Source organism: Ornithorhynchus anatinus, chromosome 18 (genome assembly GCF_004115215.2).
Source record: "Ornithorhynchus anatinus isolate Pmale09 chromosome 18, mOrnAna1.pri.v4, whole genome shotgun sequence".
NCBI lineage: Eukaryota > Metazoa > Chordata > Mammalia > Monotremata > Ornithorhynchidae > Ornithorhynchus > Ornithorhynchus anatinus.
Window position 1 is genome coordinate 2,028,958 of NC_041745.1, and position 15,180 is coordinate 2,044,137.

General features: G+C 46.9%; 1 protein-coding gene across 1 annotated transcript in view; it reads right to left on the reverse strand.

Annotated features, from left to right (window-relative positions):
• Positions 1 to 15,180, reverse strand: part of MAST2 (microtubule associated serine/threonine kinase 2) — a 207,165-nt gene that overhangs the window by 39,464 nt on the left and 152,521 nt on the right. The window contains exons 7-12 of the mRNA XM_029083079.2: positions 12,379 to 12,454; positions 10,515 to 10,535; positions 8,008 to 8,086; positions 2,146 to 2,300; positions 1,328 to 1,393; positions 870 to 944 (exon numbers count right to left, since the gene is read on the reverse strand). Coding sequence (XP_028938912.1) covers positions 870 to 944; positions 1,328 to 1,393; positions 2,146 to 2,171 — 167 coding nt within the window. The 5' untranslated portion in view covers positions 2,172 to 2,300; positions 8,008 to 8,086; positions 10,515 to 10,535; positions 12,379 to 12,454. The remainder of the gene's footprint in view (positions 1 to 869; positions 945 to 1,327; positions 1,394 to 2,145; positions 2,301 to 8,007; positions 8,087 to 10,514; positions 10,536 to 12,378; positions 12,455 to 15,180) is intronic.

The window sequence follows — 15,180 nt, forward strand, 5'->3', positions numbered from 1 at the left end:
GATTCAATTATCTTAAGAATGTCAAGGAAGGAAAAAAAAATTAGCTTCCTTAAATTATCCTAGGATCAACCTCTAGTCCACTTCAATGATTCAGAATGCATTAGTAGTCAATTATATAATCACAACATGCTTCTACTTGAAAACCGAAGAGATTAAAAATCTTCAGGCCTTTCAACACCACTAAATTGACGAGATGCACAAATTTTACAGGAAGTGTGTTACTTCATAAACAGGAGTTAATCTGACCAATTAAAATACTAATTTTTAATAAAAAAAATTCCACCAGACCACCACGAGCCATTTGTCTGATGATTCTGACCAAAAGCAAGAGCAAAAACCCCCACTTATTTATATTTATGTCCATCTCCCCACTAGACTGTAAACTCGTCGCAGGCAGGGATTGTGTCTGTTATATTTTCCTCTCCCAAGGGCTTTGGTTCAGTGCTCTGCACATAATAAGCGCTCAATAAATACGATTGACTGACTGGCTGATTTTGACTTTTCAATTTTATTGAATCTCCGAATCACCGAGCAAATGGCCTGTTGTCAGAGGCAGGCCAGAAAGGGTGAAAGACCTGGTCTTTTCACTCCACATTTTGGCTAGAGCGCTGGCAGGGAATTAGAGAAGATGGTAAACTCCTTGTGGATAGGGCTCGTGCCTACCAACTCTATGGTGCTGGACTCTCCCAAGCGCTTAGCACAGTGCTCTCTGCACATGGTAAGCGCTCGAATACCACAGATGGATGGACTGATTCCTGTACTCATGCGGTGCGAAAGTTGTCCTTAAAGAAGGACTCTGGGAGAAACTCGGTTGACCTTCCAGGATCCGCAGCACAGAAGAACCACAGGAGCCACTGAGGTTTTTATACCTGGAGCTCACTTGCTTGTAACTTTGGCTCTTGGAGTTAAGAAAGTTCTTGATGTGAAGGCAGTCCGTGTTAACGCTAGGGAACAAATTTGTGATTTAAAACGTCACTTCTATTTCGGGATCCGGAGTTTCCGGTTAGTAACTGTGTTTTTGACACGGGATTAATAGCCCGACTGCAACTGGTACTGGGTTAGAAAAGCACACGAAGAGGGCGTCTACTCCGATATATACACTGGGGGAAGAAAAAAAGAAATCAGCGCTCCTACTGAAGCTTTTCATCTAGGATGAATTAATTAGAGGTAAAGGTAACAGTAGAAAGTTAGGCAGGACAGGTACAAGAACGAAGGGGGACACTAGACCGAGATTCGACAAATGCAACAGAAATCATGTAACTAGTCTGTCATTACATGGCATTCTAGAGGGGCCCACTGGCTCTATGTCACTACCAGCAGCACTCACCTGTTCCTGTGGATTACTTTGTAACTACACTTAGAAGGTCCCAAGGCAACTGCCATGTAGCCTGCACTGCGGTTCGGAAGACAGAAATAATCAGGAATTTCAACTAGGCACCTTAGTGGAGTACTGACCACGTTACGAAAACCAGGCACGGAAATCGAGTTCACCCAACAGATCCGGGCGACCGGAAATCCCCCGGGCGGAGCGAAATTTAGCGAAAGGTGAAATGAGGTCGGGCTTCCGGAGGGAATATCGTTGCCCCACTACGGCGGATAACTCCTTCCGAGGCGGATGCAAGTCAAAGTGCCTGTCTGTTTTCTGTGGCTCTCCAGAGGAGAGCACTGTAGAGAATAGCCACAGGGCTGCAGGAACCACCAACTAAGAGGCTCGGGCCAGCTTTCACGGAAGTTTTGGGAACTGAATATTGGCTCGGTACTTCTTCAGAACAACCACCACGACTAAGAAGCAGCGTGGGTAGAGCCCAGGCCTGGGAGTCAGAAGGACCTGGGTTCTAATCCTGGCCTCCACCACTTATTTGCTGTGGGACCTTAGGCAAGTCACTTCACTTCTCTGGTTCCTTAGTTCTCTCACCTCTCAAATGGGGATTAAGGCCATGAGCCCCACGTGGGACATGGACTGGTTAGTGTGTATCTCTTGATTGATTGATGCTTGTTGAAAAGCTAGTCCTTGCCTTCAATCTGATTCCAGGACCTCAGACGCCATGATTAGTCACTGACATGGGGCCGGAAAGCAGAGTGAGACCCGAGGGGGTCTCACTGGTGGTGGCTGGGGGAAGAGGGGGTTCAGAGGGGGGGCCTCACCTGAGACTGCGGGATCGGGGCCTCATGGCTGGAGACTGTCGCCCCTCTTCGTCAGTGATGCTCTCGGTGCTGAAGTGCTTCGTCAGGAAGTGCAGTTCGTCGGCCGTTGGCTGGAAGGGCAGCTGATGCAGCTTCTCCTGGGATGAGCATGACGACTGAACCCACGAAAAAAAGACGGGAGAGAGACACACACACAGAAATTTAGCAGGGGATGGCTCAGGAGTGGAATGGGCAGACTCGTCAGACACTCTTTGTTGGTTGGTTTAGATGGAGGGCGGGGAGTACGCGGATCAAACCACCAGCTCTTCGTGGTCTATGTTATGTCGGCAGCCTTAAGAGGATGGAGACCAAGAAAAATTCCCAAGTGCTGGAGTCGGGCGTGCAAACCCCTCAGAGTTCCTGATGGTAGGGCTGGGCCTGAAAGGTCCTTGCATGTCCTTAGAGATGCAAAGGATAACAGGGGAAGCAGTGGAAAAAGCGCAGGCTGAGAGTCAGAGGACCTGGGTTCTAATCCCAGCTCTGCCGATGGCTTGCCGGGTGACCCTGGACAAGACACTTCACTTCTCTGTGCCTCAGTCTCCTCAACTGTAAAATGGGGATAAAATACCTGTTTCTCTCTCCTACGCAGACTGTCCCTCCCATAAGGGGCAGGGACTGTGTCTGACCAAGTAAGTTTTCCCTACCCCAGGTCTTAGAAAAGTGTTTGACACATAGTAAATACCATTAACTCCCCAACCCCAGCTAAAACTTAAGGGTCACCTCTGGGTTGGGAAAAGCCGCGGGCAATGACGAATCTTTCCTTTCTTTCAGGTGGTATCCCATTTTCTACAAAACCCTCTCCTAAATGCATCATCACTTCAATCTATGTCTTTGGATTTAATTCAGAATGCATTCATCCTGGGTACAAATTATTACACTATCTCCTGGTTTTCTGCGAAGGTTTCTAAGAACACCAGTTAATAATAATGGCAATAATAATGAGGGCATTTGTTCAGCGCTTATCATGTGCCAGTCACTGTACTAAGTGCTGGGGAGGATACAAATTGAGATGGACAAAGTCCCTGTCCCATGTGGGGCTCAAAGTCTCAATCCCCATTTTACAGATGAGGTAGCAGGCCCAGAGAAGTAAAGTGACTTGCCCAAGGTCACACAACAGACAAGTGGTGGAGCAGGGTGGGGTTTCAGAAGCCCAGGCCCGCGTTGTTTCACGAAACTCGGATCTAGGTTACATTGGCAGAAATAAAAGTGATATCAAATCAGCATAGTGTGATCTCTGTGGGATTCCCTTTATCTGGTCTTGCTCTGAAGAGAATCATTTCCTAGGGTCTGCTGTGCTTAAAACATAATAACATGCTGTTGTAAGCAAGTCCACTGGGGAAGGAAATTATTTTTAGATCCTGAATGCAAAGATTCTTTTGATCTGAAAAGGAATGAGCATTCTCAGGACTCAACAGTAATTCAGGGCTTTTAATGTAAGGGAATTTCCAAACTCTTGGGTCAGTCATCTGTAAAATAACATTCTACAGCCTGGCAGCTCTAATGATGCCCCCCCAAATCAAGTTCCAAATTTCTTTCCCGCAGTAAAGCACTTCGTAACAATTAATACTTACAGTTCTTGTTAAGTGCTAATAATGTGCTAAGCACTATTCTAAGCACTAGGGTAGATACAAGACAATCAGGTTGGACACAGTCCATATCCCATCCGGGGCTCACAGTCGTTTTACAGAGGAGGTGACCAAGGCCTAGATAAGTGAAGTGACTTGCCCTAGGTCACAGCGGACAAGTGGCAGAGGCGGGATTGGAACTGAGGTCCTCAGATTTCCGGGCCCGGGCTCTTTCCACTGGGTCGCGCTGCTTCTCTTAAACCGGTGCCTGAGAGATTTTCGTGGGAGGCTAAAGGGAAAGGACTTCCAGAGGGTGAGAGGGCAGCCAAGACTGGGAAGCTGGAAGAAAGGGAGACTGTGAGATGTTGCCCAACAGGAGGGATGGCTATTTGACAGCTCTTTGCCAGCCAATCGACAGGTACGCCTGAGATGGAGCTCCCCCGGTGTGGCAAATCCCTCCAGCAGACTCGAATGCCTGAGAAGAGCTGTGAACCAGAAGGTAATTTGTAGGAATCCAAAGTAAGGTAGTAAGGTGGTTCTTGGACACCGAAGGCTCCAGATCAAGTTTTTTTTGTCCTGCCTGGAAACTCCCTCTCTTCTACCTATGTGCTGATCGTTTTTAATCCTCCCGGGTGCTCCCGGAGCCATCGTTTGGATTTGTGTTCTAGGATGACAATAGAAAAGAGAGGAAAGAGCACGGGCTTGGGAGTCAGAGGTCGTGGGTTCTAATCCCGGCTCCGCCACCTAACAGCTGTGTGACTTTGGGCAAGTCACTTAAGTTCTCTGTGCCTCAGTTACCTCACCTGTAAAATGGGGATTAAGACTGTGAGCCCCACGTGGGACAAGCTGATTACTTGATTACGTAAAACAGTGAACAGTTGGGCACATAGTAAGCGCTTAACAAATATGATTACTATTATTATTCAACAGTGATAGGTTCCCGACTCCGAAATATATTTCCTCTACTACTTTGCCAGGCCTCCTACTCCCGTTTGGAGATAGTTGAGGGTGAAGCGACTGCTCAAAATAGCAATTCGGAGACTTTTTAGTTATGAATGCGTTTCCAAGCTAAGAAGGATTAAAAAAAAAAAAGGAGTCCAACACTTCTGGGATAGGGACAGATTTTGAATCGTCTCAGCAAAATGGCAATGTCCAGGAAAAATCCCACTTCTCAACCATCCTCCTAAGTGAGGAAGAGAAGAGCCCAGAGACAGGGCGAGAGGGCGCTAGACACTCTCCCAACACTGCAGGTGTCCATCTGCTCTCCCTTGGCTTCGCTCGCTGAATGGAGCTTTTTGAGAACAGCGGAGGGCTTGGAGTCCAGCCAGATTTTCACATTTCAATTCAGTAGAGAAAAGTCAATCGAGGAAAGCCACCCAAGCTGTTGAAGCCCCTGGAATATTGGACCTGAGCGAAAATGTAAGCCAGGGCCTGGTTTCACACAACGAGCCTCAAAGCTCACAGGGACAGAAAGAGGAATGACATGACTTTTTGATCCCCAGGTTATAAAATAATCTCCGCGATGAATATTAGTAGGCAAGCAGGGCACATTTCCCAACAGCCTTCCAAGTTTGGGTCTCCAGGGCGGCGGTCTCTGCCCGGGTCAGAGAATGAGCTAACTTTTTTTTTCTAATGATATTTGTTAAGTGCTTATTAGGTACCAGGCAGTGCACTAAGCGCTGGGGGTAGACACAACTGAGTTGGACACAGTCCAGGTCCTACTTGGGGTTCACAGTCTTGATTCCCATTTTACAGATGAGGGAACTGAGGCCCAGAGAAGTAAAGTGACTTGTGCAAGGTCTCAAGGCAGATAAGTAAAGGGCTTAGTACAGTGCTCTGCACACAGTAAGCATTCAATAAATACCACTGAATGAATGGCAGAGCTGGGATTAGAACCCAGGTCCTTCTGACTCCCGGGCCCGTGATCTATCCATTAGGCCACAATGGTTAGCAAGCTGCTTCATTCTGTTTATATAATCTCAGGACTGCTCCTGTAACTTCCCTGTAATGTTCAGGAAGCCAGTGGGTAATGCAAAACCAAATCTGCCACTTGAGGAATGATCACGCATGTGCCCATTCAGTGGTTCTCCTTCATCGCCCGCCATCATCATTACCATTATCGGTGCTATTTAGGGAGCACTTTCTACACGTGCTGCATAGTAAGCACTCAATAAATACCACTGATTGACTGCTGGGTGACCTTGGGCAAATCACCTGGATTGTGCCCAACCCAATTTGCTTGCATCCACCCCAGTACTTAGTACTGTAATAATAATGTTGGCATTTGTTAAGCGCTTACTATGTGCAGAGCACTGTTCTAAGCGCTGGGGTAGACACAGGGGAATCAGGTTGTCCCACGTTGGGCTCACAGTTTTCATCCCCATTTTCCAGATGAGGGAACTGAGGCACAGAGAAGTGAAGTGACTTGCCCACAGTCACACAGCTGACAAGTGCCTGAAACATAGTATGTGCTTAACAAATACTATAATTATTAAGTCACTTAACTCTTCGGGGTCCCAGTTACCTCATCTATAAAACAGGGATTAAGACTGCGAGCCCCATGTGGGACATGGACTGTGTCCACCTGATTAGCCTGTATCTACCCCAGTGCTTAGTACAGTTCCTGGCACCCAATAAGCACTTAAATACCATTAAAAAGATAAATGAAAAGTAGCATCACCTTTATATTTAACACCTCTGCTCAAAAGCTCAAGGCAGCTTACTAATTGCATTCCTCAGCCTCCCAACACCCCCGTGGGGAAAAAGGCGGGGAGCGGTTTGCTGATTTCAAAGATGGGAAAGCAGGAAACAAAAAGCTTCTGGTCTGGCCAGGCGGGTCCAGGTCACGGCCCAGCACTTAGTTTAGTGCCTGGCACATAGTAAGTGCTTGACAAATACTATAATTATAATTATTATTATGGGCCAAGTCCCGGCTGGCCCTCAGGCCTCCCCTCTCCCAGGCCTGTGTCATGTCCCTTGCTCTCTCACCTGTCTCGCCTTTGCGTCAAAATCCCTCATTTCAAGCCTGAGTCACAAATGAAGCATGGTGAAAAGTATTTCTCACCCTGTCACATGCTGGGGAATGAGGAGGCCTCGCTCTCCAATGATTTCTTCAGGAGAAAATAAAGTCGCCTAAAACAGCTAGCTAATGTTCTGCTCACTGCTTTGAATCACAAATGAATGATATACAAAGCTTAACTTATGTGAGAAAAGGACTCCCCCTCCCAAATTGGGAAAATCTTGCTTTAACAGAATTGATTTAAATAATGATTTCCTGCCTTCTTATTTCCCTCAACTTGTAGGGGGGCAGTTAAATGCTGGTGGAGCCCAGGACACGGGAGTAACCAATGACCCTATTGTTTCCCCCTCAAGACTGTAAGCCAGTTGTGGGCAGGGAATGTGTCTGTTTATTATTATATTGTATTCTCCCACAGTTGATGACTGACATTCTGATTTGGAAGGACCCAACAGTAACTCGAAAGGGGTGGGGAAGGGGGCTGCTATCTGGGGATCTTGGGAGAGGGCTAACCCCCATCACGAGGATGATTCTCTCCCAGGAACCAATGGGTAACATGTGGGGCCAAATTTGGCCCCTGGTCTTCCGCTGACTTTCAGGGGTACACTTCCCACCCAAACACAGGAGTCCAGCTTTCAAGACCCTGATCTGACACTGTGTTTACAACCGGAAATGCAAACTGAAGAGTAATAGAACATGCCTACCAAGTCTGTTGTTCTGTACTCTCCCAAGTGCTTAGTACAGTCCTCTGCACACATTGAGCACTCAATAAATACCATGGATTGACTGACTGATTGGCAAGCAGAGAAGAGTTACAGGGAGGAGGGACAAAAAGCATTACCAAAGGAGCAAATTATATTTCCCAAACAACTAACACTTTCCGTGAGGAACTGAAAAAACCAACCAACCCCAAAACACAATTCAAATGAAGCCTAATTTTTCCACAGACTCGTAAAAGTGGAAGGAGATGGGAGAGAGGGGCTGGATACAAATTGGTCATGGGTTCTAATCTTGGCTCCTCCACTTGTCTGCTGTGTGGCCTTGGGTGAGTGATTTCACCTCTCTGCGCCTCAGTTCCCTCATCTGTAAAATGGGGATAAAGACAGGGAGTCCTATTCAGGATAGGGATTGTGTCCAACTCACTTAGCTTGTATCCACTCCAGTGCTTAGTACAGTGCCTGGCACAAAATAAGCTCTTAACAAATACCATAATTATTATTATGAAGAATTCTTATTACTTACTGAAACCGTCGAACTGGGAGTGTTGGTCCCATAGCCCGAGGAAGGCAAAGATGCCAGGGACCAGCGACGACCATCCGTCCTGTGACAGAAAAGGCAGGTTAGGCGATCGTCTGAGGCAGAAACCACCAAGGCCTTCTCCCTTTCCCCTAGTTTTCCCCTCTGAGCCCTTATTAGGAGGTTGCAGAGAATCTGGCAGACCTCAATGGGGACAGGACAGTGGGGGGATCTCGGCCCCCTAAGCAGCTGCCTTAGTCAAGGCCTGAGCAGTGAGGGCCAAAGCCCACAATTCTACAGTTTTATGCGTTTTAAGTAACAGAATTGGCCCTGCTTCCACTCTGACCTTCACTTTACCAAATGGCATCTCGCGAGGGAGGGCTTATTCTACTTCCGGTTCAATCAGCTGCATCTGCCGAACAGGCCTTCCTCGACCCAGATCCGCAACAGATTTGGTTCCCTCACTTCAGAACCACTGACCGATGACCTACTCTTAGGTTAAATCCCATAAAACGGATCACACGAGGATATGCATTCCCTCGGAGACGGTTTTCTCCCAACAGGCCCGCTCTTGAGTCCCCAGATGTAATTTCCTTTCCTATTGACTACATAAAAGGAAGGGTTATTGGCTTTTTCGCTGCAAGTGGAAGACTCTCTCTCCATCTCCAGTCGATAACAGACACGTGATGCATTCGCACAGAAGCTCCTGAACACAATGAGACTGACAACTGGGAAGGCGGCCAAAGTGCATCATCACACTGGGAGGAGAATGAATCATTTGCTCAAGCCTCTTGGAAACCCCGATATCCATTTGAAGATTTCCTGCTCGAGGTACCTCAAATTCCCCTCTGAAGCCCTCAGAAAAAGAGGATAATGAAATTTATTTGGCTTTATGCGGGAAGCGTTGCCCTTGAATAAAACATTTCTCGACGGATCCCTATTTATGGAGGGCTACGACTTCCAGCCGGTGTCCCGTGATCCACAGAAAGGATGAACTGCAATTTATCGATTTTACTCGTATGCAGAGTGATATTTAATCTGCAACAGGGTAGCATAAACCAGTTAGGCCAAAATTCAATTGAGAGCAAGATGAGATTTAACTCCATCTTTTTCCCTAGTCGGGTGCGATGGGAGAATCCACTTGTTTGGGTGGAAACGGGATGACCAAGCAACAGCCTGACGACTGGCCTGAAAACCTGGATTACAAAGGGCAAATCTGGGGGCCGCCAGGAACTTGCCAGTGTGGGCTTTCATTGGAGTTCACCATTCTTGTCCCCGAGGACAACTACGACACGGTTCGGCTACCAGAAAGCGTAGCCGGCGGCTGTTCATGCTGCATGCGACATAGGAGGATCATGATTTCGAACAGACTGATACACATGGCACGTCTGAATGGCAACCCTATTTAGGCTCAGCTTTTGCCTCAGTGCCGGGAAGCCTTCCCCTGGTACGGCCTCCACTTCCTGAATTGATCCTATACCTGATTCCTTCTAGGCAGACTGACCATAAGGGCCAGGAGGCAATGGGAAGAAAGTCACATTTACTATTAAAGCATTTAAAAGTATAAAAGGGAAAACAACGCACAAGGTTAGGGCCATAATGATGGGCAAAGGAGGAGGCAATCCAAAACCCTTTCCCAGTGACATCAACTTTTAGCAGATTGCCTCGGAATCATATGTGCTAAGTTTGGATTAAATCTGGACCAAAATGCACGTGAAGAGGCCGGCGGAGCAATGAATGGCTCAGTTCACCACAATTTCTCTGAAATTCAACGGAAGTAGGATGATGAGGCTTGAAGAGAAACTGATGCCTTCAAAAAACAAAGGCAAATAAAGGAAAAAAACCCACCTATTTTGCAAATACATCAACTTTTGTACATCAACTTGAGCTTCCAAATGACTTGAAACTCAAACAATTCTCCCATTATTAGAGAAGAGGGCAAGGACAGACACTTGATTTCCCCCTCAGAACTACTCTAATGGAAAATGCAACGGGCTGAGTGTTACACCTTCCCTGCCATGAAGAACTCACTGACTTCCCTCTAAGAAAATCAGCAGGGTTCTTTGATGGGCTACATGGCTTTTTATCTTTGGAAATTTGCCAGCCTTAGTTTAATGCTTACGTTTCTGGGAGATAATTATAATCCTCGCTATTAGACCAATAGGATAATCTGAGGAAGATCAGCAAGGGGCAGGCTCAACTCAGAGCGAGACAGTCTGAAGATGAGAGTGTGAAATTGGCCATCCCTGGCTCAAATGATTAGAGGTCAGTTGGTACCTCTGATAGTTATAAAAAGTCGTGACTTGGAAGACGTTGGGGCAAACTGTATTTGTTCATGAAGGAGTCTAATTTTTCTTCCAAAACAGCAAGAGCTGAATGCCTAAATAGAGTTACAGTGGAGCATGAACCCATTAGACGTACACAATGCAATCATGCAAAAACATGCGAGATTAGCACACGATAACTGTATATATAGTTATATAGCCGATATATGGATCTTGTGTCCCCGTTACCTGTCTGCTCTGTGTCCATGGCTGTAATGGAGAGAGCGTAGAGGGGAAGTCAGTACCAAGTAAAATCCGAGTGGGAATACTGAATGGGACAAAGGAACCAATCACTCTGCTGTATGTTCCCGTCTTCAAAAGCTACGTGGCCACGTTGCGTGAGAAAAGGAGCATCTCTTTTGGCGGGGAGGTGGGACAAGAGGAGTCCAGACTGGACCGTAACTGATCAATCACTGGCACTGGGGAAGCAGCATGGCTCAGTGGAAAGAGCATGGGCTTGGGAGTCGGAGGACATGCATTCTAATCCTGGCTCTGCCACTTGTCTCCTGTGTGACCTTGGGCAAGCCGCTTAACTTCCTGTGCCTCAAAGAAGCTCATTGCAGGCAGGGAATGTGTCTGTTACACTGTGGTATCTCCCAAGCGCTTAGTACAGTGCCCTGAACACAGTAAGTGCTCAATAAATACGACTGTCTGACTTTCCTGCCGTAACTAGGGAGAAGGTAGTCAAGCCACCCTGCTGAACTTTACTTTCCCCAGAAAAGACGGCGACCCTGAAAATACCCTGTGGGTAAACTAACCATGGGAATAAAGTTTGGAGGAGTAAAGCCCTGGTACAAGGCAGTTGGGTGGCGATTATTTGATTCGGCGATTAAGAGCAGTGCTACCCTCTGCTTCATTACCAAGTCTTACAGATTTCTTAGACCTGTAGACTGTAACCTTCCTGTTCATTCATTCATTCAATAGGATTTATTGAGCGCTTACTATGTGCAGAGCACTGTACTAAGCGCTTGGAATGAACAAGTCAGCAACAGATAGAGACAGTCCCTGCCGTTTGACGGGCTTACAGTCTAATCGGGGGAGACGGACAGACAAGAACAATGGCAATAAATAGAGTCAAGGGGAAGAACATCTCGTAAAAACAATGGCAACTAAATAGAATCAAGGCGATGTACATTTCATTAACAAAATAAATAGGGTAATGAAAATAACTGTAAGCAGGGAACGTGACTACCTACTCCGTCCCACTGTCCTCTCCCAAACGCTTAATACAGTGCTCTGCACACAGTAAGCGCTCAATAAATATCAGAGATTGACTGATCTGATCCAGTCTCACGTGAGGTGGCAGGGTGATGTTAGGAAAAAAAAAATCACTCCCTCAACGTGCTGGGTGAACACAGTGCTCCACAAACAGTCAACACTCCACCATCGATTGATGTGGAAAGGCTGCTTGGTCTTTCGACTCGCCCGACACTCAGGGAGCAATCACCACAACTGCCATCATCAACTAAAACAGGCTGGTGTGACTTTTGTTACCGAAAACTTGCTCTGAATCCTCCCCGACCCACCTCAAAAAATGCCCCAGTGGAAAGATAGTATCTCCCACCGGGCTTTGTGTCAGTGCTTCCCAAATCCCTCACTGTCGTGACTCTCCACGCCTCTGGAGAAACAGAGGTGGGACGCTGCCTCTTTCTACCTTCACAGCTGGAGGATTTGCTGCCCTACTGCATTAGCATTTTTTAATCAATCCATTTCCATGCAGATCAGGTTTTTTCAAAGCGGCAAATTAGGCTCTGGAAGAAGCTAAATGCAAGCTTCACCTCTAAAAGTGCGGAGCAGAAAACGGGGCCCCAGGGTTCACCCTTCCACTCAAATTGAGAGTTCCTGGGGGGGAGAGAGCCAGGGGGTTTAGCCGAGGAGTGTCAATGAGGAAGCCGAGGGGGCCATAGGGAATTCAGAAACTGAAGCCAAATGTACACTCTGAGGATGCTTAGCCGGAAATCGACACCACCACTGCGAGTGCTCTGGAGAAGGGGCAACTATGCAGGGTGGCATTCGCTTGCCAGGCCCGGCCAAGTCATTCCTAGGAACTTACCTGCGGGCAGGAACAAAGGAAAAGTGAGCAGGTGCATTTGGAGAGAAGTTTCGGGGGCTGTCCAGAGGACTGCTACCTGTGATATGAGAAGACACAGAAAAGCACGATCAATTTTCAGTCCCTCTTCGGGTGAAGACGCTTACTGTGAACGGAACCACCCCCAGAACCAAAGCACTTACTGATGTTTTTTCAAAACATAAACTAAAAGTACTTATTTATTCAGATTAATGTTTGTCTTTCCCTCCAGACCATTAGCTCGTTATGGGCAGGGAACGGGTCTGCACAATTCTGTTGTACTGTGCTGTCCCAAGCGTGGAGTACAGTGCGGGAAGGGCGTTTTGCAAATGCCCACATCTCCTCGTGGTGATTCTGAAGCTCAGCTGGTCTGGTCTGTAAAACTAACTGAGGCATTTAATAAAATTTCCTTTCATTTACACTCTTTTTGCTTGATTTTGAAAGCTCGCAGCTCAACCTAACAGAACCAGCTTTCAGGACAAGGGAAGGGTGCTCGGTTCAGCTTGTGCATTTCAATCACAAAGATGAACAGTAAAGCAGCTGAAAAACAATTGGAGTAATGAGAAAGGCTTTATGCTATTCGCAACACATGACTGACTTGTAAATGGCAATTCAGAGACATAGTTTTAATTAAAGCAACAAACACCAATTCCCTGGTGTATCCCGGGTAAGCTGAAGCAAGGAAGAAAAACTACGCCCCGAGTTGAGATATTCGGGGAACAGTCACGATTCATTGTTTCTCCTCACAAAGGCATGATTCGGAATAAAAACGCCATTCAAACATCAGCGGACCGCAATTTCCTCGAGTGAGCGTCCCTGGCTATTTAAGCACAGGGCCCTACTGCAGCACACGAAAGGCAAGTCACCCATTCACAAACCACTGGGACGAAAGGCGGTACAAACCGCTCAGAAAAATACACTGTGTGGTGAAAGGCAAAAATAAGTGTCCCATCCACGCGGGAGTACCCTCTGACTCCTCAGGTGTTCTATATTTGCAATCAGGCTGAGTTATTTGGGAACCCTTAGGAGCCACACTGTGGGGAATAGGAAAGAATGCCCTCCATCTCTGATTAACAATCATCATCATCATCATCTGATAATTGCTCCTTCAGATCTTCTCTTTTTAGGGGATATGGTGCTGGCTCCTTTGTGCTTTCCCCCAGACAGACAGTTTGGTGGCTCCTGGGGTGCCTAAATGTCTCATTTTCTCTGCAGTAAATCCAACTCGTTCCCAGATGGAACAGGGATAAGTCCGTTCGGCCGGATGGATATGAATGGTTGAGGGAATGGGGAAAGAATTTGTCTGCAGGACTTGAGAAGCAGCGTGCCCCAGTAGAAAGAGCCTGGGCGTCAGAGGATCTGGGTTTCTTGGTGGGCAGGGAACACTTCTACCAACTCCATCCTTTTGACCTCTCCCAAAGCACTTAATACAGTGCTCGGCCCCCAGTAAGCGCTCAATAAATACCTCTGGCTGATTTTTTAAAAATGGTATTGGTTAAGCGCTTACTCTGTGCCAAGCACTGTACTAAGCTCTGGGGTAAATTACAAGCCCATCAGGTTGTGGGGCTCAAACTCTTAACCCCCATTTTACAGATGAGGTAACTGAGGCCCAGGGAAGTGGCATGACTTGCCCAAGATCACACAGCAGATAAATGGTGGAGCTGGGATTTGAACCTAGGTCCTTCTGATTCCCAAGCCCTTGCTCCACCCACTAAGCTACACGCGGTGGATTGACTGACACATTTTCAAAGTCATCTTTCAGGGCCTTCGTAGTACTCTGGATGACGAAGATGATGATGGCGAAGAAGACGGAGTCTTCCGCCAGGAACAGCAGATGAGACATAGGCAGAGCTACACAGGATGGGATGAATAAAACGACGTATTTACTTTTCATTCCCGGCCATATGGGGGAAGGATCAGATGAAATAACATGGATTATACTGTGGCCAAGCAGTCTCCAGATCACGCTAAACTTTCTAGTGCAGTCAGAGAGCAAATTCCACCCAGAAACCAACAGTAAATTGTGGTAAAAAAAAAAACCAAAAAACAAAAAACAACCCAACAGTCAAGCAGACTTCTCCGAAAAGGTGTCTGGGGGAATAATAATTATAATGATGGTATTTGTTAAGCGCTTACTATCTGCCAGGCACTGTACTAAGTGCTGGGGTGGATACGAGCAAAGCGGGTTGGACACAGTGCTTGGAGAACTTTACCAAGAATATCTCACAACCTCGCTGGGAACTGGAAGCAGAGACACAGAGAATGTAAAAATGATGTAAAGGTGCCATTGGGGGTGTTTACAACAATTTTTTGTTCATACACCCCATTTGCTTGTGGATACTCCAGTCCTTAGTACAGTGCCTGGCATATAGTAAGCGCTTAACAAATACCACAATTACTTCCATTATACAAGCTATTCACGTTGGACCCTGACCCCATCCTACATAGGGCACGGGTGATGCCGAGAGGAGAGGGAATGGGGAAATGAGAAGCAATATGGCCTAATGGAAAGAATGCCGCCCTAGGAGACAATAGATCTGGGTTCTACTCCTGGCTCCATCATTTACTGCTGTGTGACCTTGGGAAAAATCACTTAACTTCTCTGTGCCTCAGTTCCCTCATCTGTATAATGGGGATTATGACTGTAAGCCTTATCAAGGACAAGGACTGTGCCCAACCCCAGTGCTTAGTACAGAGTCTGGCACAAATAAGAAAGAGAAGGGTGTCTTTCCCCCTGGAGCATCCACTCTGAATTGCTAGCCCATTTCTTGCCCATCGTGGGAATTT